We start from the raw sequence: 21,518 nt of genomic DNA, 5'->3' as shown, positions 1-21,518 counted from the left end.
AATTAGAATCCCAGGGCTCCAATAATCCCCCCTGCATAATGGTCTTAGCCAAAACAATCACAACACAGGCAGAAGGCAGGGGATTGTTTATACAGAACTCACTAGCTCTAGTTAAACTAACTCAGCTAATGGTTGTATCTGTGTTATTAGCCAAATAAAAGAAAAACCTATTTTCCTTCTTACTATGGGGCTAATTTGTGAAACTTTTTATTTTTAACTATATATTTCCCACACTGGAGTGATTTATTCCCAGAGCACTGCAAGATTTGCCAGAATCCCAAATTCAGGCTGGTCCTGTTGAATCCTGATGCCTCAAAGGGCAGACTGGAGTTTGTGCACAGTACAGGTATGGGATCTGTTACCTGGAAACCTGTTATCCAGAAAGCTCTGCATTACGGGAAGGCCGCCCCCCACAGATTCCATTATTTAAAATAAATCTTTTAAAATAAAAAAAATAATTCTTTTAACTCTGTGCTCAGGTCCTGAGTATTCTGGATAACAGGTCCCATACCTGTAGTTGAACACTAATGGAGGGACATATTCACTGATTGTATATGAATTAGGGCCCCTATACCTCCCGGGTCCCCCTCCAGGTGCAGTGTCAGACTCCTATGTAGTTACGTCCCTGTCCCATTCGATCGAATTCGATTCGAAGTTTTTCCCCCCAAAAAACTTTGATTTTTCAAAGTCCACCAATTGACTCCAAGTCGGTTCTAGGACGTCCCCCATAGGCTAAAACAGCAATTCGGCAGGTGTTAGATGGCGAATGGTCGAAGTTGAATTTTTAAAGAAACAGTACATGATAAATTTTGATATTCGAATTTTCTTCAAATTCAAATCGAATTTGGACTGTTCCCTAGTTGAAGTACACAAAAAATAGCTCGAAATTTGAAATTTTTTTTTCCATTCGAAAAATTCACCTTGAAAAATCTTCCCCATAGAGTTGTATATATCTGTGGCGATAATTCGTTTTTTTTCTTTGACCACTGTTACTTAATATGCTACTTTTCTCTTAAAATACTCTTATTACTCATAATTGCCTACAAAATTAGGGTTTTTTCATTTATTTTATATGTCTCCTTTAGAGGGGTTGAGGGGACAACTCTATACAGAATAGGGGGGCCCATGAGGTCAGTGCGGATGATGATGTGAATGGTGAGAATATTGGCAGGAGCTGAAAACAAATGGTTGGAAGGGAGGGGACATCCTGTCAATAAACAGACCTTTCCATATGTAGCCTAAAGAACAATAAATTCAGGGTCCCCGAGGAGCCACAGAACAATGAAATCAGGGTCCCCGCGGAGCCACAGAACAATGGTCTCGCCGGATCAGCGGGTGCCGGAGTCTGACGTCAGAGAGTGCAGTATCGCAATGCTGCCGCTAGGTGGGAGGCGCGAGTGCTCACAGCAGCAAATTCCCCGTATCCACTCCGGGTTCTGTAGTGTTGTAGCGCAGGGCCGCCGCTAGGTGGGAGGAGCGAGCACAGACATTCCTATAGTGGAGGAATCAAAGTCCAAGACTTGTCAGTCAGAGCCAGTTGGGCAAGTTCTTGTTGTGGCCACTCGCTCGCGGCAGGATGGCTGGGGGCTACAAGCTGAAACGCAGAAAGAGGAGCAAGTACCGAAAGCTGAGCCCGGAGGAGGGGAAAGAGGCAACTTGTGTAGAGGAGAATCATGGGAAGGTGCCGCAGGAGCAGCAGGTGCCGCAGGACTCAGAGTCCAATGGGAAGAAGGAGAAGAAGAAGAAGAAGAGGAGCAGCAAAAAGGTGCACTTGGCTCCCCTGCCGGACAGGTACGAGCCCCTAGAGGAGACAGAGGAGCGAGAGATCCCCCAGGAGAAATCGTACAGGAGAAAACAGAAAGTAAAGAAATATGCCAAGGTGAGTGACATCTCCTGTGTGTCCGACTGGGGCAGCAATTGTCCTCCTGTCTCTCACTATTGTCTGTATTGTGTGTCTGTCTGTGTGTGTGTGTCTGTGTGTGTGTCTGTATCAGGGGCTGGTTATGCCCGAAACGTTGCTTCTCTTGCACAAATAAATTATCTTTCATTATACCGGAGTGCGACTGAAATTTGTATTGGAATTGGAACTGGACCTGAGTAGACAGAGTGGGCACCCGACACTACAAAAAGTGGTGAGATTGATTGTGTGTGTTTGTGTGTATGTGTGTCTGTCTGTGTTTTTCTGTCTGTGTGACCCATTCTCTGCCAGGGGCTCAATATTGTGTGTGTGACGGGGGTATAATAAGTGCCCACCAGGAGCTTGTGTCAAGGTTGTGTGTTTGTGCCAACCTCTTACAGTAATGGAGTTACAAGGGCGAGGCCATCCATACATTATAGTATAAGGGAATGGAAATAAAAATCACTGGGGGGGGGTTGTACCACATCCACTGTTCAAATAATACAGCGAATAGCCTCCCTTATTTGTGGCTGGTTTGTTGAGCCCAGAAAATCCTAGAGGGGTCACAAAGAGTTAATTGATGAAACAAAGGTTCCCTAACTCCTAATAGGCACTGTCAGGGGGGCAGTACTGCCCAAATGTACAATACCCCCTTGTATGGGTTCTAATCATCTCTATAATCAGTGTTATAATGATTGTGTTTAGCCTTAGTGAAGCCCTGACCCAAAGAGCTTACAATCTAATTTTTTAGAGAGAAGTGCTAAAAATCACAATAAACACCAGGGAAAACAAGCCCAAATCACAGCCTGGTGACACAGAAACTAAGTGCAGGGTCATGGGAGCTAATAGCCACCCTTTATTAGGTTCTATACTTCCATAATCACATTGAGATCCCATAGTAACTTCATTATTATCCTTCAATAAAGTCTCCATTATCACAAAATACTCAAAGCCCCAGGAGGTGATCTTGGGTTGAGTTGCAACAAAGTCATGGAGGGAAGGGTGTTGTTTGTACAGAGCTTTTCTTCAGTTACACAAATCATCTGAGTGCAGGAAAGACAGATGGGAAGCGCCTAACTAAGACTTTGCTGCACTACTGATTTATAATAAAACAGAAAAACCTATGGGATCTTTTAATGTAAAGAATAGGCAGAATGTTTGTATCAGTGTATATAGATGCGTGTATATTAACTTTAGATACCTGAACCTACCACCTGGTTGGGTCAGAATAAGAAAAAACAAGTCTAAAGTAATTGGGGCCAAGTTGATGTTGACCCAAGTCAGGAATGAGCTCAGGGATGTAGTACTGGGGATGGATGTGATTCATTCAGATTTTTTGTCCTTTCGGGTTCCTTACTGACTCTATACACTGACACACCTTGTGGAGTTTAGCAGGAAGCTCATGCTCCATAAACCTCAGATTTTACTTGCCCTTTAATAAGCATTCAGGGATCCCAGCGCACCTTTAATCCCTATAAAGGGGACACCTATGTTTTCTTTAATGGGGATGGAAGTTGGGCAGGTGGTAAAAAACAGAAGTGCCAGATGCACATGCACCAACACTGCTTAATGATAGTATGGGTCTGCCTCCCACGGGGGTCCTGTATTGTATGTAGGGTACACACGGGTCCAACATGTAATTCAAAGCCACTTCCCAATATACATCCATTCCACATTGTCTCTGGTTTGTAAATGTCATTGAAAGCAGTCCCTGTCGATCCCTTTCTTTTCTTGGTCTGTAACGCATCAGTTAATATTGCTGCTCCAGCAGAATTCTGCACTGAAATCCAATTCTCAAAAGAGCAAACAGATTTTTTTTTATATTCAATTTTGAAATCTGACATGGGGCTAGACATATTGTCAGTTTCCCAGCTGCCCCTGGTCATGTGACTTGTGCTCTGATAAACTTCAGTCACTCTTTACTGCTGTACTGCAAGTTGGAGTGATGTCATCCCCTCTCTTTCCCCCCCAGCAGCCTAACAAAAGAACAATGGGAAGGTAACCAGATAGCAGATCCCTAACACAAGATAACAGCTGCCTGGTAGATCTAAGAACAGCTCTCAATAGTAAAATCCCATGTCCCACTGAGACACATTCAGTTCCTTTAATTAGGAGAAATAACAGACTGCCAGAAAGTAGTTCTATCCTAAAGTGCAGGCACAAGACTGGGGGGCAGCTGGGAAACTGACAATATGTCTAGCCCCATGTCAGATTTCAAAATTGAATATAAAAAAATTGCTCTTTTGAGAAATGGATTTCAGTGCAGAATTCTGCTGGAGCAGCACTATTAACTGATGTGCTTTGAAAAAAACATGTTTTCCCATGACAGTATCCCTTTAATCTGACTGTCGCTACATTGTTTCAGGAGTCAGAGCCAGAAGTGCAGAGAATACAACAGACAGATACTGTTTCATTAGCAGTATAAATGCCTTTTGTGCATGTGTTCCTGCTTAGGTTTGTAAAAAAAAATCAATTGGGTTATAGGGAAAGTGAGGCTGTGTATGTAAGGGGGCATTTCCTTCACTATAAGGGGATTTAAATGTGGCATTTCCATATAATCCTGGGAGAATCCCCTAGAGATTGTTCAGGTCCTTCCCTGCTCACTGTTGGTCCTGTCCCTATGGCCTTAGCAATAATTCCAGGAAAAAGAGTGCCAAACAATAAAGGCACAAAAGTCAGTATTCCCCGACGGCTTCCCCTTTCGAAAGGATACACTTAAAGGGACAGTATCATCAAAATACATATCATGTATTTGTTCCAACCACAATATATAATTTTTTAATAAACTACCCCCCAAAGATTTTATGAAAATCTGAAAAAGTTGTAGCCACATTTGAGTTTGTATATGAAGGTGTGATCATATGGATATGCCATCTTCATTTCTTTCCAAAACACCTCCCACACTCCTGTCCTGCTTTATGGCTGAGATTCTAGCTATCTGTATAACAGAGCATTCTGTCCCAGTGGCTGCACAGATTCTATCTGATCCCTATTGTGAGCAGCAGTCCTGTCCTGCTTTATGGCAGCTGAGATTCTAGCTATCTGTATAACAGAACTTTCTGTCCCAGTGGCTGCACAGATCCTATCTGATCCCCATTGTAAGCAGCAGTCCTGTCCTGCTTTATGACTGAGATTCTAGCTATCTGTATAACAGAACATTCTGTCCCAGTGGCTGCACAGATCCTATCTGATCCCCATTGTAAGCAGCAGTCCTGCCCTGCTTTATGGCTGAGATTCTAGCTATCTGTATAACAGAACATTCTGTCCCAGTGGCTGCACAGATCCTATCAGATCCCCAGTGCCATTGCCTCTCTGCACTAGTAGTACAACCCCTGTGACCTGCTCCAAATTGGAATTGATGAGCATGGGTGTTAGGTTGGCAGTTTAAATGGCATCTAGAGCACAGATTCCTAGTCACTCAAAAAAAGGGTGACAATCTTAAATGCCAGACATTTTTGCAAGGTTTCCTAATCTCCTTCCAATCCTAAAGATAACACATTAAACAAAGGGAATTGCTATTTGCTAGAATCTCTGAGTAATGACCATAACTGCCTGTATTAAAGGTGAATGGGCACAAATTAGCACCCCAGTAGTTTCAAATGGAATCTCCTTCAGTGTTGCACTTCCTTTATAGGTGAATGGGTTTGGCTGTTGATCAGTAATAAGTGAGTGGCACATTCATGGGCTTGTTTATGGCCTTAATAAAGGAGCGAATCCACAATGTTCTGGGCCAGAGTCCGGGATTTTCTCCTGCCCAGAACAACACGCAGGGACGGGGCCAAGTGCAGCAGTGATGTCCTATCAGTGTTTGTACAACGAGTCTGGTCTAAAGGTCACATGATAAGCTCCGAATCTGATCACAGGGCAATAAGATTCCTAGACCGCTGATGTCATTATCTTTTATATTTTACACCCAACACTGGATTATACGCTGCGTCTAACTGGGCTGCTTGTAAAGTTGTTTTTAATATATTTAACACTGTGATATCCAAACTGCGACCCTCCAGCTGTCGTTGAGCTACAACTCCCAGCATCCTTAGCAGCATTATTTTTAATCTTTGACATTCCAAGTTGCGCCATGCTGTGGGCCATAGCCTAACTACATACATGTTTGAAATGTTATTAATGTCATAAGGAGGAGGCTCTGGAGTACACGGGCAGACTGGGGTCTAAAAAGTGCTATATCGGCTAAATGCTTATATATAAACATACACACAATCCAATATAAAGATGTGTCTAATTTGTGTCTTTTCAGAATGTGGGGAAAGCTGTGCGCACTGGCTGCAGATTCCTGCTGATCGGAATCCAGGGACTGGCCAATGCTTACTCTGGTCCAACAAGCATGACCTCAGTTGTACTGTCATCTATGACTCGCTAGCTGCTCAGGGAGACTTTGTCCAAAACTTTCAAGCAACTCGTCTACCTTCAAAGAAACCGACAGAACCACAAAAAGATCCAATAAGACCAGATATTATTCATGAACCTTTTCTTTTTTTTTTCTAATGTGTGTATTTTTAGTCACCACACATTTATAATGAGGAGAGACCAAAGCTGTGTATGCAAATCAGCAGGAATTCTGGTAAATAATGTATGCAAAACAGAAAGGAATTATGGGAAGTAAGTTTTTTTTCATTGTTTTCATGGAACAGACACTCCTGCACTGTGCTGCTAAGGCCAAACCAGGATGAGTGCTGGTAAGATCCCAGCACCTCTAATTAAAAATTATTGCACCCGGTGGAGGCAGAAAAAACACATCCTGGAGGACATGGTCAGGGCCAGGTTTACATAGTGGGCGGCGCGCCCCTAGGACCACTGCTTTTGTCGCCCCTGTTCCCTCCCCTTTATTGTGCAAATTTTCATCAATGGAGATTGGCACATGGGAAATTTAAAAAAATATTGTATCTTCAGGGCATCCCCAGTGTTTTTGAACCAATGTGGGTGAGGTTGGGCATCATGCTGCCCCCCTAAAATCCTGCTGCTCTAGGCCCAGGTCTAGGTGGCCTTTCCACTAATCTGGGCCTGGACATGGTGGTGCAGGAGGAGAACATGGTGGTGCAGGAGGAGGGCATAGTGGTGTAGGAGGAGGGAGTGGTGGTGCAAAATGGGTGTGGAGGTGCAGAAGGAGGGTTTGGTGTGGTAAATGGCGGAGAGCGTGGTGATGCGGTGGTAGAGTGCAGTGGTACAGGAGTTAGGCATGATGGTGCAGAAGGAGGGTGTGGTGGTGCAGAAGGAGGGTGTGGTAAAAGGCGTAGAGCGTGGTGATGCGTTTGTAGAGTGCGGCGGTGGTGCAGGAGTTAGGCATGATGGTGCAGAAAGAGGGTGTGGTGGTGCAGAAAGAGGGCATAATGGTGTAGAAGAAGATTGTGGCAGCGCAGAAGCAAAACCAAAAATTGTGAAAAAGGCAGGATGGTGGTGTAGAATGAGGACATGGTGGTGCAGGAAGAGAGCATGGTGGAAGAGGAGGAGGGTGCATGTGCCAAAAAGAGGGCTTGGTGGAGGAGGAGGAGAAGGACTTGGTGCTGCAAAAAGAGTGGGTGGTGGTGCAGGGAACAGTACATCACAGAGGGCATCTTCTCTGGTAAAGTCTGGTGTGTGTCCAGTCACAAAGAAGCCTACAGACATTTAGTGAAGTGGTGCAGTGCTAAGTCTCCTCTCCTAACAAATGTGCTGCCAGAAGGTACCAGCAAGTTGTTCAAAAAAGATGTCAATTATGCAGCTCTACAGCCTCTGTGAACTACAACTCCCAGCATCTGTAGCTGTGGCTCACAATGGCTTGATTGCTGCAAGGTTTACATCTCTGTTACAGAAGGTGAGATGAATGTATGACAAATGGAAGAGGTGGGTTGCAGGACACTTTGGATTTGTAAAGCAGAAATTAAAAGAAACATTTTGGTTGGTGGTTTTATGATGAAGAGCTGTCAGCCAATAGAGTGGCAAGGGGAGCGGGGAGTGTTGCCCTGGATATTAGGCATTTTCTTCCATGGGGAGCAGTTTAATGGGATAAACATAATTATTTTATCATAGACCTCCTGCACCCAAAACTGTTATTTGCACGATAGAAAATTGGGACAATGTTCCTGGTCTCAGCTCAGTGCAGCAGTGTTCCTTTGTTCTGTATCTTATTCTGTGGGTGCTGAAGTGTTAAAAAGGTTTCATTTACCCATATTTGTCCCACCGCAGTCACGAAGAATCAGATACGGGGAATATTCAGCCTGAACTTTATATGACAAATATTAATTCTGATAAGTCAGTGATTCATATAAAGAATAAAACTGAACAACACACAGGGAAATCATCATCCCACCATGGGGGTATTTAATCCTTCCCAGTCCTTGCTTACAGTTTGTAACAGGTATGGGACCTGTTATCCAGAATGCTTGGGACCTGGTGTTTTCTGGATAACGGATCTTTCTGTTTTTTGGATCATCAAAACCTTAAAGCTAAAAGAAAATCATGTAAACAATAAATAAACCCAATAGGCTGGTTTTGCTTCCAATAAGGATTCATTATATCATTTTCACAGAGAAAAACAGAATCGTTTTTAAAAATTTGGATTATTTTATTAGAATGAAGTCTATGGAAGACGGCCTTTACATAATTCTGAGCTTTCTGGAAAACGGGTTTCCGGATAACGGATCCCATACCTATATATACATATTCATATATATATATATATATATATATATATATATATATATATATATATATATATATATATATATATATATATATATATATATATATATATATATATATATATTCATTCATTTAAACACGAATGAGCTTCAACATGGTTCCCATGCACTGGTAAAAAAAAACTAGATGGGGGAGTATTATTCAGTTGCACAAGGTTCACAAGGATACTGAGAGATGTAGTTTAATAACAGCCGGACCTGCCAGACATAAATACTTCAAAATATTATTTATTCGGGTTAATGGAATTTAATTTTATCTGAAATTATTTCTGGCCAAAGGGAGACAAAGATTGAGCCCAGGCCAAATATCCCCCTCCCCCGCCCTTATTGCTTCGTTCATACCCCACTCCTGTCCCTCTCTAGAGATTTGTACATAACTATTAGATCTAGAACATCTGCATTTGAATATAATGTACAATTGTATTTTTTATATATATTGTGCTGTCTGTAATGGCGTTAATATAGGAGAAATTGTATTTTTTGCTTTTTTTTAATTAAAATTCGTTAAATATAATTTTCCTGTTGAAGAGTGTTTATCTGTGGGCAGAAAGAAATGCAAGCGAGCGGCTCACCAGGGCCACCATTAAAAATAACTGCCATAATTATAATGGAGCCCTGATTTGAAACAAACATACTCTCCTACAGAGCGCAGTTGACCTGTCCCATTATACCCAGACGCAACCAAACTGTCCGTTACCTTTTGGCTAAGCAGTGACCCCCATGTGGAAGCTGGAGTCAGATGCAAATAATCAAACAACTATAAAAAAATAAAGACCAGATGAAAAGTTGTTGAGAATTATCCATTTTATAGCAAACTAAGAGTTGACTTAAAAGTGAACCACCACTTTAATGATGCTGCCTATGAATATATGTAGTGTGGAGACACCCAGTGGAAGTATCTGGTATTGCAGAGTGAATCGGCGGCTAATTACACTAAGGCAGGGAGGTCCCCAACATTTTTTAACCATGAGCCACATTCAAATGTAAAAAAAAAGTTGTGGTGCCAATTATGGGCTGTGATTGAGTGTTTGGTAGCCCCTATGTGGACTGGCAGCCTATAGGAGACTATGTTTGGCAGTACACCTGGTTTTTATGCAACTAAAACTTGCCTTCAAGCCTGAAATTGAAAAATAAGCACCTGTTTTGATGCCACTGGGAGCAACATCCAAGGGTTTGGTGTACGGAATGCATATTAGGACATCGTCAGGGGAAATCATCCTGCATGCTCTGTCCTAAGCAAGAGGAATGCGACATGGCATGCTTTTTTACTCACCCATCCTCTGAGGCTGATGTCACACCTCTCTCCTACCTCCTCAGCCGTCAGCTCTTGCTCCTCACTCCTCCCTCGTCACCCATGAGTCCTGGGTCCTCGCTTCTCACTCCTCCCTCTTCAGCCATGAGTCCTGGGTCCTCGTTCCTCACTCCTCCTATTGGTGGGACACTATGAGATATGTAAGCTAAGCATTGGGTCAGCCAATGGATTGAGTAACTAGATGTTATAGGGGACATATATAGGAATCTGGGGAAATAAGGGTTCCTATGATTTTACAAAGGCCCCATGGGCTCCTGACTTCATTTCTGGTTGTCCCCTCAGTCTGGCAACACATTGCCACATCCATATTTTTATTCCTGATCTAGACTGACCCATGGGCCCATACACAGGACTTTTGTTGCTGTTGAAACGTTAATGCCAACGTGCCGTGCGTCTTTCAGGGTTTTGGGGCACCTGGTGTAGGGGCGAGACAGTCGAGATGAAGCCTATGTGGATTGCCTATGATTAAGTGCTAGGTAAGCATGAAATGCGTTAGGCTCCATGTGGGGTTATTGCGATTTTTATTTAATATAAATAGAAAACGTTTTTTAATATAACAAGCATGAATACAGGGATTTTTAGTTGTACCTCTTTTTGGTCACTAGAGGTCTCTATCATGCTATTGTGTATCTACTACACCAGGGATCCCCAACCTTTAGAACTCGTGAGCAACATTCAGAAGTAAAAGGAGTCGGGGAGCAACACAAGCATGAAAAATGTTCTTGGGGTGCCAAATAAGGGCTGTGATTGGCCATTTAGTAGCCCCTATGTGGATTGTCAACTTACATTGAGGCTCTGTTTGGCAATACAGCTGGTTTTTATACAACCAAAACTTGCCTCCAAACTAGGAATTCAAAAATAAGCACTTGGTTTGAGGCCACTGGGAGTGACAAGGGGGTTGGCGAGTAACATGTTGCTCACGAGCTACTGGTTGGGGACCACTGTACTACACGTACATGGGGTTCTGTAGCCAAGTTTTTGTGCATGAGTAGAAATCAAACGCCTCAGTGGATCACTATGTGGATCTAATGCTCTGAAGAGCAGACACAGGTATCGCCTGCTTCAGTTTGAGGACAGAATGAAGCACAGAAAGCCCAAGCAATTACTACCGGTTCTGCTCAAGGGGCGGCCAATATCTTCTATTCCTTCCAGTCTAACTAAGCCCATGAAATGATTTTGCTGATGAATAATGTACTCAGTTATGGGTGAGGTCTCCAGAACATGATCGAGGTTTCCTGGTAGATTGGGTTGGTGAAATACAATGGATCTGAGATCAGATTGGATTGGGGGAATACAATGGACTTGGCTATTGGCTAAGAACTTCATGGTATACATGTGCCATGACTTTTGGGGAGTCCAGTTGTACATTTGTGTTTCTTAAACAATCGCAAATTACTTGAGCTATTCCAACTACTCCAACCATTCCAAGAGGTTTCCAGGTTGCCCGCGGGTTATCTGTTGTATGTGATGAGCCAACACTCTCCCAGGCAGCCCACGTCATAAGAAAATCCCACTGGCTCCCGTTTTTTCCACGATTCCTCATTAAAGAGGTTCTTCACCTTTAAATCCATTTTTAGTATGATGTAGAGAGTGATAGAATGAGATCATTTGCCATTGGTTTTCATTTTTTATTTGTGTTTTTTGAGTTATTTAGTTTTTTTTATTCAGCAGCTCTCCAGTTTGCAGTTTCAGAAATCTAGTTGCTAGGGTCCGAGAAAAAGGCAAATAAGGCAAATAAGGCAAATAATTCAAATACATGAAGGCCATTTGAAAAGCTGCTTAGAACTATAATATACTTAAAGATAACTTAAAGGTGAACCACCCTTCAAACGTTGTTGGCGTAGCCTTGATTGCTTTCTTGATGCACTGTTCCTTTAAAGCAATCATGTTCGTCATCTCTCAGTGTGAATATTCAGCCTCACTCACCAACCTACCAACCTTTCCGGCCAGGAGGGGGCACTAGAGTTTTCAGATGGTTCAAAGCATTAGATGGAAGTCAAGGACAAGTAGATGTGTTTATATTGTTTAACGACTCGAATCGTTTATGTTTAAAGACTGCAAATAATTCACTCTACAATATAAAATTTCATTCCTAAACCAGCAAGTGTTTTTTAGTTGTAATATTGGTGTGTAGGTGCATCTCAGGTCATTTTGCCTGGTCATGTGATTTCTGAAAGAGCCAGCACTTTAGGATGGAACTGCTTTCTGGCAGGCTGCTGTTTTTCTACTCAATGTAACTGAATGTGTCTCAGTGGGACCTGGATTTTACTATTGAGTGTTGTTCTTAGATCTACCAGGCAGCTGTTATCTTGTGTTAGGGAGCTGCTATCTGGTTACCTTCCCATTGTTCTGTTGTTTGGCTGCTGGGGTTGGGGGAAGGGAGGGGGTGATATCACTCCAACTTGCTGTACAGCAGTAAAGAGTGATTGAAGTTTATCAAAGCACATGACTGGGGACAGCTAGGAAACTGACAATATGTCTATCCCCATGTCAGATTTCAAAATTAAATATAAAAAAAATCTGTTTTGAGAAACTGATTTCAGTGCAGAATTCTGCTGGAGCAGCACTATTAACTGATGTATTTGGATTTTTTCCCCCATGACAGTATCCCTTTAAGGGGGCGTATCCAGAACTGAGCCCCCTCCACGTGCTTTCTGAAGCCTCAGTCGATGACCTGAATTCCAGGCTGGAGATCACAATCACAATTTCCCCCCCAACATTTTGATTTCAGGAGGCGGTGCGTATGAAGCGGTAGGTACTATACCAAGGCTATGGTCATGCAGAAAAAAAACATTATTCTTGTAATTCTTACATTTTATTTTATGGAAATATCTTACATTGGTGTTCCAGCTTTACCCGAGTTGCCATTGTCTCTAATGCTCAGGCTTCATTGTCATATCCCATTGGCCTCCTGTATTGTTATAATCCATTTACAGAAAGCCTAAAGGTGGCCAATACACGAGCAGATTAAAGCTGCCAATATTGGGGCTTTAGACCCATTTGGCAGCTGATTAGGCCGTGTGTTGGGGCTTCTAACTGGTCTCCCCGATTGATATTGAGCCAAAAATCGGCCTATCGATCGGGCAGGTTTGATTTTTCCTGCAATCGAGGAGCACTTCAGATAGTTGATGTGGACCTACGACCCGTTGATGCCCATTTCCTTTGTTGTAATCCAATTGTTTGGCCCTAGGGCCAACGATTGGATTAACCCAATATTGCCCTGCCTTTGGTGAGCATTTTGGTTTAAGATCTGCTCGTTTGGCAACCTCGCCAAAGAAGCTGATCTAATTGTATACGGCCACCTTAACAGGCTAAGGGACATGCCCAATATCACGGATAGCTTGCCCATCTATACACAACCTTTAGTCTTTTCCCATAGGCTCATTAAGGCAGTCCTCACTCTAGTGGCCTATATCACCATTGCTATGATCCAATCATTGGGCCCTTAAGGTGTGCATATCAGTGAAAGATCTCATTTGGTGACCTTGCAAATGTGCGGATCTTTTAATTTATGGCCAGCTTAAGCCTGAGACACAAAATGCAACAAAAGTAAAGGGAAGGGCTTGTTTATATGGAGCTCAAAATTGTATACATGCTCTTCTCTCTATGGGGGGGTCTAGTAAGAGTAATAAAACAAAACAATAATCCATTATTGTTTCGTCAGAAAAAAGTTAATAAAATATCTGTGCATTAAAAATCAGATCGCTGTGATAACGCTGCCATCTAGTGGTGAAAAGAGTGCACTTTTTAATAAATCCAAATGATTTTTACTTGGCACATTCCGCTTTGCCCCAAGACTCAGAACAATTAAAGACATTCCTGTTGGCAGATATAGAGATGAGAACTTATGAAATTGTGTTGGAAAAATCTAACGACGGTAAGACATTGGTTACAATTTGAACATTGCTTTTTATGGATTTTTTTAATGCAGATTTGGGATGTTTCGCTGCAACAATTTTGCTTTACACAGGATTCCTGGGAAGAAATTCAAATTGGCAGAAATGTGTTTCTGGAGAGAGTGAATCCAAGTATCAGGTCAGTGCCCACCTCCCATTTTCTGATTTTGGGGCACATTTACTACTTTAATTAATCTTTTCCCCATGGGAATTGGAGTAATGGGACGGACCTATCGGGATCCTGGTGCCAGTGGGGATTTGTACAGACGCAAGAGTCCAGTTCCTGGGGCCTAGAAGTGATGAAGAGACACATATAGGCCATTTAGGGGGTGTTTGGGTGTAATGGGGTTGATCTACATCCCTAATTCTTATTCTGGAGAGGAAAGGGTTAAGGAGCCAATATTTTTACCCCCAGGGGAAACAATATGGAAATAAATATTTCAGTTTGTTAGCAAATATTTGCTTTGCATGATAAATGCCCTTAAATAAGAGCCAGAGGGAATAGCCACGCACCTTATAATAAATAAGCACAGTAGTTGGACACCAGAACCCCAAATGGTCTAAACACAAGACATCTTATTTGATCCACTTAAAGGGATCCTGTCATCGGAAAACATGTTTTTTTCAAAACACATCAGCTAATAGTGCTACTCCAGCAGAATTCTGCACTGAAATCCATTTCTCAAAAGAGCAAACAGATTTTTTTATATTCAATTTTGAAATCTGACATGGGGCTAGACATTTTGTCAATTTCCCAGCTGCCCCTAGTCATGTGCCTGCACTTTAGGAGAGAAATGCTTTCTGGCAGGCTGCTGTTTTTCCTTCTCAATGTAACTGAATGTGTCTCAGTGGGACATGGGTTTTTACTATTGAGTGTTGTTCTTAGATCTACCAGGCAGCTGTTATCTTGTGTTAGGGAGCTGTTATCTGGTTACCTTCCCATTGTTCTTTTGTTTGGCTGCTGGGGGGAAAAAGGGAGCGGGGTGATATCACTCCAACTTGCAGTACAGCAGTAAAGAGTGATTGAAGTTTATCAGAGCACAAGTCACATGACTTGGGGCAACTGGAAAAGTGACAATATGTCTAGCTCCATGTCAGATTTCAAAATTGAGTATAAAAAATTCTGTTTGCTCTTTTGAGAAATGGAGTTCAGATATTCCCAGTGGAAGCTGAACCGTGACGTATGTCCATCATGGAAGCCCAACCGGAGAGCTCCTGCTGATCTTGACAAGTAACTGGTTCTTTTATGTTTTTAATCTACGTGACCGATTCTCTTTGAATAAATCATTTTCATTTTGGGTCATGTAATTAGACCATAATATGATCAGGCAAATTGCTTGATAGGGGCCCGTGTGGCCCCCATAGAGCGCATAGTTTTCTCAGAAATGATTCTATTTTAAACCCCAATGTGTTTGTCACTGAAGCTCTCACCCCACACAGATCTTGTTTCTATATTGGCTCTGAATATTTTGGGGTTCCTGATAGACTGTGCAGTGCACAAAAAAGAGCCCCATCCCCGGGTGTCTTCCATAAAAACAACAAATGTATTCAGTTATATCAGCGACAATGAATAGCAAGGCCTGACGCATTTCGTGCACTTGAACCCAGAATCCTAGGCTCATAGGCTCATAGGCTTCCCTGCTGGACTGCACCTTAATTCTCAGTTGAACTAAGCGGTGTTTAAATCACCATCAAAATATTATTCCTCTCCATTTTCCGTGGCGCAATGGGCCCCATCCTAACAAAGTGACAGCAATTAGTGGTTGTTTCTCTCTAAAGTAAACGACCCAGCGGATAATTTCTTAATGGGTCCTGGTTTTATAGCGCAGCTAAGTAAATACGCCACCAATCAGCCGGATTTTTCTGCTGGGCCGGGGCGAGCGCCTGTTGTGCTTTATATCACAGTGTAGAATATCCTGACAGGGGACATTTGTCATTGGCTGGCGCTGGGAACGGCAAAAATAACCGCAAACAAAAACGTTCCTTGTGTATTTAGCCCCCTGGGATGGTGATATATTATGGGCTGTGATTTAATGGAGCAGATTTAATGTTTGTAGGAAGGGAGCGGTATGGGGGCTCGGAGCGGAGAGGCTTGTTACCTTGTTGTTATCTGCATTTAGTATATTTACTGTATGCATATCTTTATTTATATAGCGCTACTGTAGAACTTGCTGAGCCCCTTAAAATAAAGAAGAGAAAGCTTGAACCCTCCCCCCATGTACTCACTCATTTTCTTGTGCTGCACCGGCGTATGGACAGACAGCAAGGGGTGGATGGTGAAATCATATACAGGTGTGGGATCCGTTATCCAGAAACCTGTTATCCAGAAACACGTTATTCAGAAAGCTCAGATTTACGGAATGGCCGTCTCCCATAGACCTCATTTTATCCAAATAATCCAAAATTTTTTAAAATGATGTCCTTTTTCTCTAAAATAACAAAACAGTAGCTTGTACTTGATCCCAACTAAGATAAAATGAATCCTTGTTGGAAGCAAAACCAGCCTATGGGGTTATTTAGCATTTACATGATTTTCTAGAAGACATGATCCGACAATAGAATTACATACCTTATTTCTGCATTTTTGCGCAGCGCGTCGGATTGCGTCGAAATCATCCGTGGAGTCCTGCCCTTAAGGTATGAAGATGTAAATTACGGAAGATCCAATATCCAGGTCCTGAGCATTATGGATAACAGGTCCCATACCTGTAGCAGACCCCACAACCCTCTGGGCCCCACTGACTGTATACTTGGTGCTATCAGGGGCGTAATTACAGAGGAGGCAGACCCTGGGGTTGCAGCGGGCCCCAGTAGTTATTAATGAGCAGTTTTAATACATCATGCTAGATAGGTCAATATTTTTGAGCAATAAATTGGATTTGCTGTGGGGCCTAGTAACATCTAGGGGCCCATTCACCAAGCTCGAGTGAAGGATTCGAAGTAAAAAAACTTCGAATTTTGAAGTGTTTTTTTGGCTACTTCGACCATCGAATTGGCTACTTCGACCTTTGACTACGACTTCGACTTCAAATCGAAGGATTCGAACTATAAATCGTTCGTCTATTTGGCGGTTCGATAGTCGAAGTACTGTCTCTTTAAGAAAAAACTTCGACCCCCTAGTTCGCCGCCTAAAAGCTACCGAACTCAATGTTAGCCTATGGGGAAGGTCCCCATAGGCTTGGCTAAGTTTTTTTGGTCGAAGGATAATCCTTTGATCGTTGGATTAAAATCCTTCGAATCGTTTGATTCGAAGGATTTAATCGTTCGATCGAACGATTATTCCTTCGATCGAACTTTTTGCGCAAAATCCTTCAATCCTTTAATTAACCCTCGATTTTCGACCCTTGATGAATTTGCCCCCTAGTGTCGCCAGTGGGTGCAATACGCTGTTACAATCCAGCAATGGGACGAATAGAGGGACCGACATTGCATTACATTAAAATAAACATACCTAGTAACAGAGTCTGATTGGCACATGTTGAGACCCATGAGGTCCCTCCCCTGAAGAGCTGTAGTTAATGTTATTCCAGGGGCAGAACTTTTTCCAGTCATCATACTGACCTACATCTCATGTCCCATCGTGTTCTCCCCCATCATCTTCCATGACCTTTTCTTAGAGGAGACTTTATGCCATATTACCAGCCCAGTGTTCCTCATATGGGTTTCTGGACATCATTGGCTTAAATGACCCCTGTGAAAGGGCCCTGAGTGGCCTGATGATATCTCACTGCTCAGTGAACCACCGCTGCCCTGGTTAAGCCTTTTCACCTTCCTTATAGTTATTATCCACATGGTCAAAGATGTTCCCATCCTCCTTTTATACCTCCCTGGACCCTTCTTCTTCTTTATTTTGTTTCCTTTTTTCTGCCCTCTAGTGGCGACACCAAGTAATTACACTTAGATTGCATAATATTTAAATTCTACACCCCTAAACCTTTTTTTACCCGTGATCCACATTTCAATATAAAGATAGTTGGGGAGCAACACAAGCATGAAAAAAGGTCCTAGGGAATGCCAAACTCTAATTGGTTATTTGGTAGTCCTTTTGGTGACTGGCAGACTACAGGTGGGTCTGTTTTGTAGTATACATGGTCTCAAGCCTCCAAAATTTGCCTCCAAGTCAGAAATACAACAATTAGCACCTGCTCTGAGGCCACTGGGAGCAACATCAGAGGACTTGGTGAGCAACACATTGCTAGGGAGCCATTTGTTGGGGATCGCTGCCCTATCCAATAGTCTATCTGATGATCACACCTTCACCCCATTACACACGATGTCTGAACCTTGCCTTTCTCTTCATGGGATTCATGGGAAGATATTAAAAGAGCACAGCTGATGGTTATTCCCATTTCGCTGTAATATTCATTTAATACTAATAACAAGTTTTAAAAATAACCACTAAAATCATTTAAAAAGAAAATATTCATAAAAATTAAAAACCCACTTCTACTCTGCTGCTAACCACAGTCTAGTTGCTAGGGTCACTGATGCTTGGCAACCAGGTACCAGTTTAAACCAATACGTTTTTTTAAATAAGGAACGGCCATTACAAAGTGTGGCAGATTTTCACTACAATATACTAAAGTAACGTTTATGCTGAATTTGCCTTTTAAAGAATAAATCGGTACAGAAAGGGTTGGACAATGGATCCTCTTCTAGAAAATGATCTCTTCCAGCAATCATCAAATTTCTCATATTTTCTCTTTCTCTAGTGGTAACTGCAGGGACCGGCCACTAGATGGTGCCAGAACATCCCAGTAAATCCAAGTATAAGCACTAGGCTGATACCCAGATGTATTCTGAATTCTAATGTGTGTATGGAATTTAAATTTGCTCTGAACTTTCAGCAGATTACTTTATACCCACGTAATAATTAATACCCAGTATCCTATGTATCCATAGATGAGCCTCTTTTTGTTCTGGGGTTTATCCTTTGCAGCCAACACAACTTGTGCACAGAGATAGATAATCAACATGCAAGATGGAGCTGTAGCTCTTTGTAAAATTATGTCCCTGACACAGAGAACTCAGGAGAGACCAATACCTAAGCTGCTGCCTTTACTGGAGACTATTAAACCAGTTCCAACACCCTCCCCCATGCTAACTACCCTTACAGAATGCAAGCTTTTGGAGTTATGTCTGTATATCACACAAGTACACATATATTGGGGCACATTCACTGGTAGGATGACTGGGGGGCAGAGAATACAATGGCACAAGGGCACGAAACTCAGGACAAAAAAAAAAAAGCTAGCCTTGCCCAAGCATTTGTCTGAATGCCAAAGTGGCAATGGAGAGAACAGGAGAGCACTGGAATGGAGAGATGAGAAACAATAGGAATATTCTAAAAGTCTTGCTCTCCGTTCAACCTGAAATTTGGTTGTTGGGGTCACTGACCCCGATGGCTGGATGGCACTTTAAGTTTTACTCTGGAGAGTTGTAAAAAAAGCCCACACACACGCAAATGGACCAACTGCATAGTTGCGTAGATTATCTTCCTTTTTTAAAGCTGAACTTCCCCTTTATGTGGCTTAGGTGACAAACTAGTGAAGAGGTCTCTTTATAAGCTTTTATTTCCCCCTCTTTGTACCACTTTATTCCTGTTGTCCTCTTTCCTCTGCTCCACTCTCCCACTAATGCACCAGCAGCTCCATTCCCACCATATCCAGTTCCCTCTGGGACTATCCCATCATTCCCTGAGGATCCAGAGACTCTCCTGTCTCCTCCGATGCACAATGTAAGGCCATTCTGATTTAAAGAGATCTGTTATATTGAAAATAGTGCAGTAAGTAAAGGCATTGGGTGCTGACTCCTTTATACCCCTTTTCAAGAATAAAAATTAATACTCACCTTCATTTATCCCATTAGCTGTGGAGGGTGAATCACATCTGACCATTCCCTTCTGTTTTTTTGGGTTCACCTTCATCTTTCATTAGTTCCGACCCTCAAACCAAGTCCTGCTCCTCCTCATCAAGTTCTCCTTTACTGCTTCTCTGTTCTGCACCTTCTCTAGCAACTCAGTAATGTCTCTTTGTTAGAAGTCTATCCATCTTCTATTCTCTGTTATTATCTGAGCTCATTACTCCCAATCCCTAGTCGGTTCTTATGGAATACATTGCCCATACGTCCTACTGCTTTTTGTTGGCCACAGAACGGGTGGGTTTGGGGTTAATAAGAAACAAGGGGAGCCAATGCAAAGACACATTCATGGACAATTAATGAAAGAAAAGGACCAATCATTGACTTTATCACTGTGGCCATTGTCCTGTTGACTTCACATCTAACATAGTAACATAGTAACATAGTAAGTTAGGTTGAAAAAATTCGGTTCGGAATTAGGCCAAAGTGACTTTGTGCAATGGTTGATGTCCCGGATCTGGGGGGGCTGACTGAGGGGGAAAAAAAAGAAGAAAACACAACACATTTTACTGGAATATGATTCAACATCCTGAATAATAATTTAGACAGTGACTACAGAGAGTAGGTTGTAATTGTACAAAATGTTTATATTAAGGAGCTGCTGGACGGTGGGGGGTTGAGCTTGTCATGGAATTGTACCTTTTCCAGTAAGAGGCTTTATTACATTTACTATTAAGTGGCACAAACCATTAAACACACAATGTTTTTAACACAGGCTCTGCAAAAGGAATATTAAATATAGACTGATACCTGCAGGAAGGAAGAATTGTTTGTAAAATAGACTTAACCCCCCCTTTTAAAACTCCTAAATTACTGACAAGTTACTCCCCTTACCCAGGAACTCCTCCAGCGCTCCAATAGATTGCAGTGGGATTTCTTCTCCTTCCTCCAACTCAGACCCTTGTTAACTATCCCTCTAAGTCACAATGTCACATAATGGTGAAGAGTAATTCTGTACAAGTGAAAGAAAGGGCAATGGTGGGGCTCACACCACTGATACAAGAAGACTTCAGGTGAACTCTGAATAAACTCGACGTCCAAATGGATGAAACATCTGAACTGAGGATCAGCTTTATTCTCAGTCACTTTACAGCTTATCACAATAGATTGAGCTTTTCGTACAACTCTATTAAACTTATACAGAAATATAGAGTCCTTTACTCAGGGAACCCTCTTGGCACACAGGAGCCTGGTCCAGGATGAAGCATACATCCGATTGGTACTGCTCTGTGCCAATCAAGGACCTACCTAGCTCTATCACTGAGTCCCTGAATGGCGAGGTCCTGCCAGGGGCTACCCCTTCTTCCCTTCTCTGTGAAGCCTCAGCTGTTCATATTCCTATCTCTCCCCCCTACTAAGGTGAGTGCCACATAATCTGGCCTGCAATTAGCTTGCTTACCTGTGTAGTGCTGATAATAGTGTAGTGCTGAGTGATATGAATCCATCTACTGTCCTCCTTGGAGCATCTGGCTGCTTACTAACTACCCTGAACCTAACTCACCTCTAGATGAGCTATAACAAAGTCTGACAAACAAGGGAAAGTCTGTCCTCACACTAACTACTTTTGTTGTGGCATACCCGCTCTTCACTGTTTTGCACCCCCTCTAAAAAGTGAGGTCCAAAGAGACAGAACCACATGGAAATCCTCTTTTAAAAATGAGAGATTCCTGACACCGTTGGCCAACAGAAGAAACAGGGAACTCTAAACTGGAAGAGGAAACATATCCCTCTTTTAACTGTGGACATACACTTTCTAGATTGTAGGGAACTATTTATATACTGTATATAAATATATATAT

At 42.3% G+C, this 21,518-nt stretch overlaps 1 protein-coding gene across 1 annotated transcript; it reads left to right on the top strand.

Moving 5' to 3' along the window:
- Positions 1-948: 948 nt before the first annotated feature.
- LOC121394158 (uncharacterized protein C1orf115-like) lies at positions 949-6,290 on the top strand. Its single transcript, XM_041564247.1, has 2 exons — positions 949-1,879; positions 6,153-6,290. Exons 1-2 carry the CDS (start codon positions 1,577-1,579, stop codon positions 6,273-6,275), a joined length of 426 nt encoding a protein of 141 aa, XP_041420181.1. The 5' UTR covers positions 949-1,576; the 3' UTR covers positions 6,276-6,290.
- The last annotated feature ends 15,228 nt before the right edge of the window (positions 6,291-21,518 follow it).

The sequence above is a fragment of the Xenopus laevis genome, chromosome 5S (genome assembly GCF_017654675.1).
Source record: "Xenopus laevis strain J_2021 chromosome 5S, Xenopus_laevis_v10.1, whole genome shotgun sequence".
Classification (NCBI taxonomy): domain Eukaryota; kingdom Metazoa; phylum Chordata; class Amphibia; order Anura; family Pipidae; genus Xenopus; species Xenopus laevis.
This window is presented reverse-complemented; position numbering and strand designations above follow the sequence as displayed.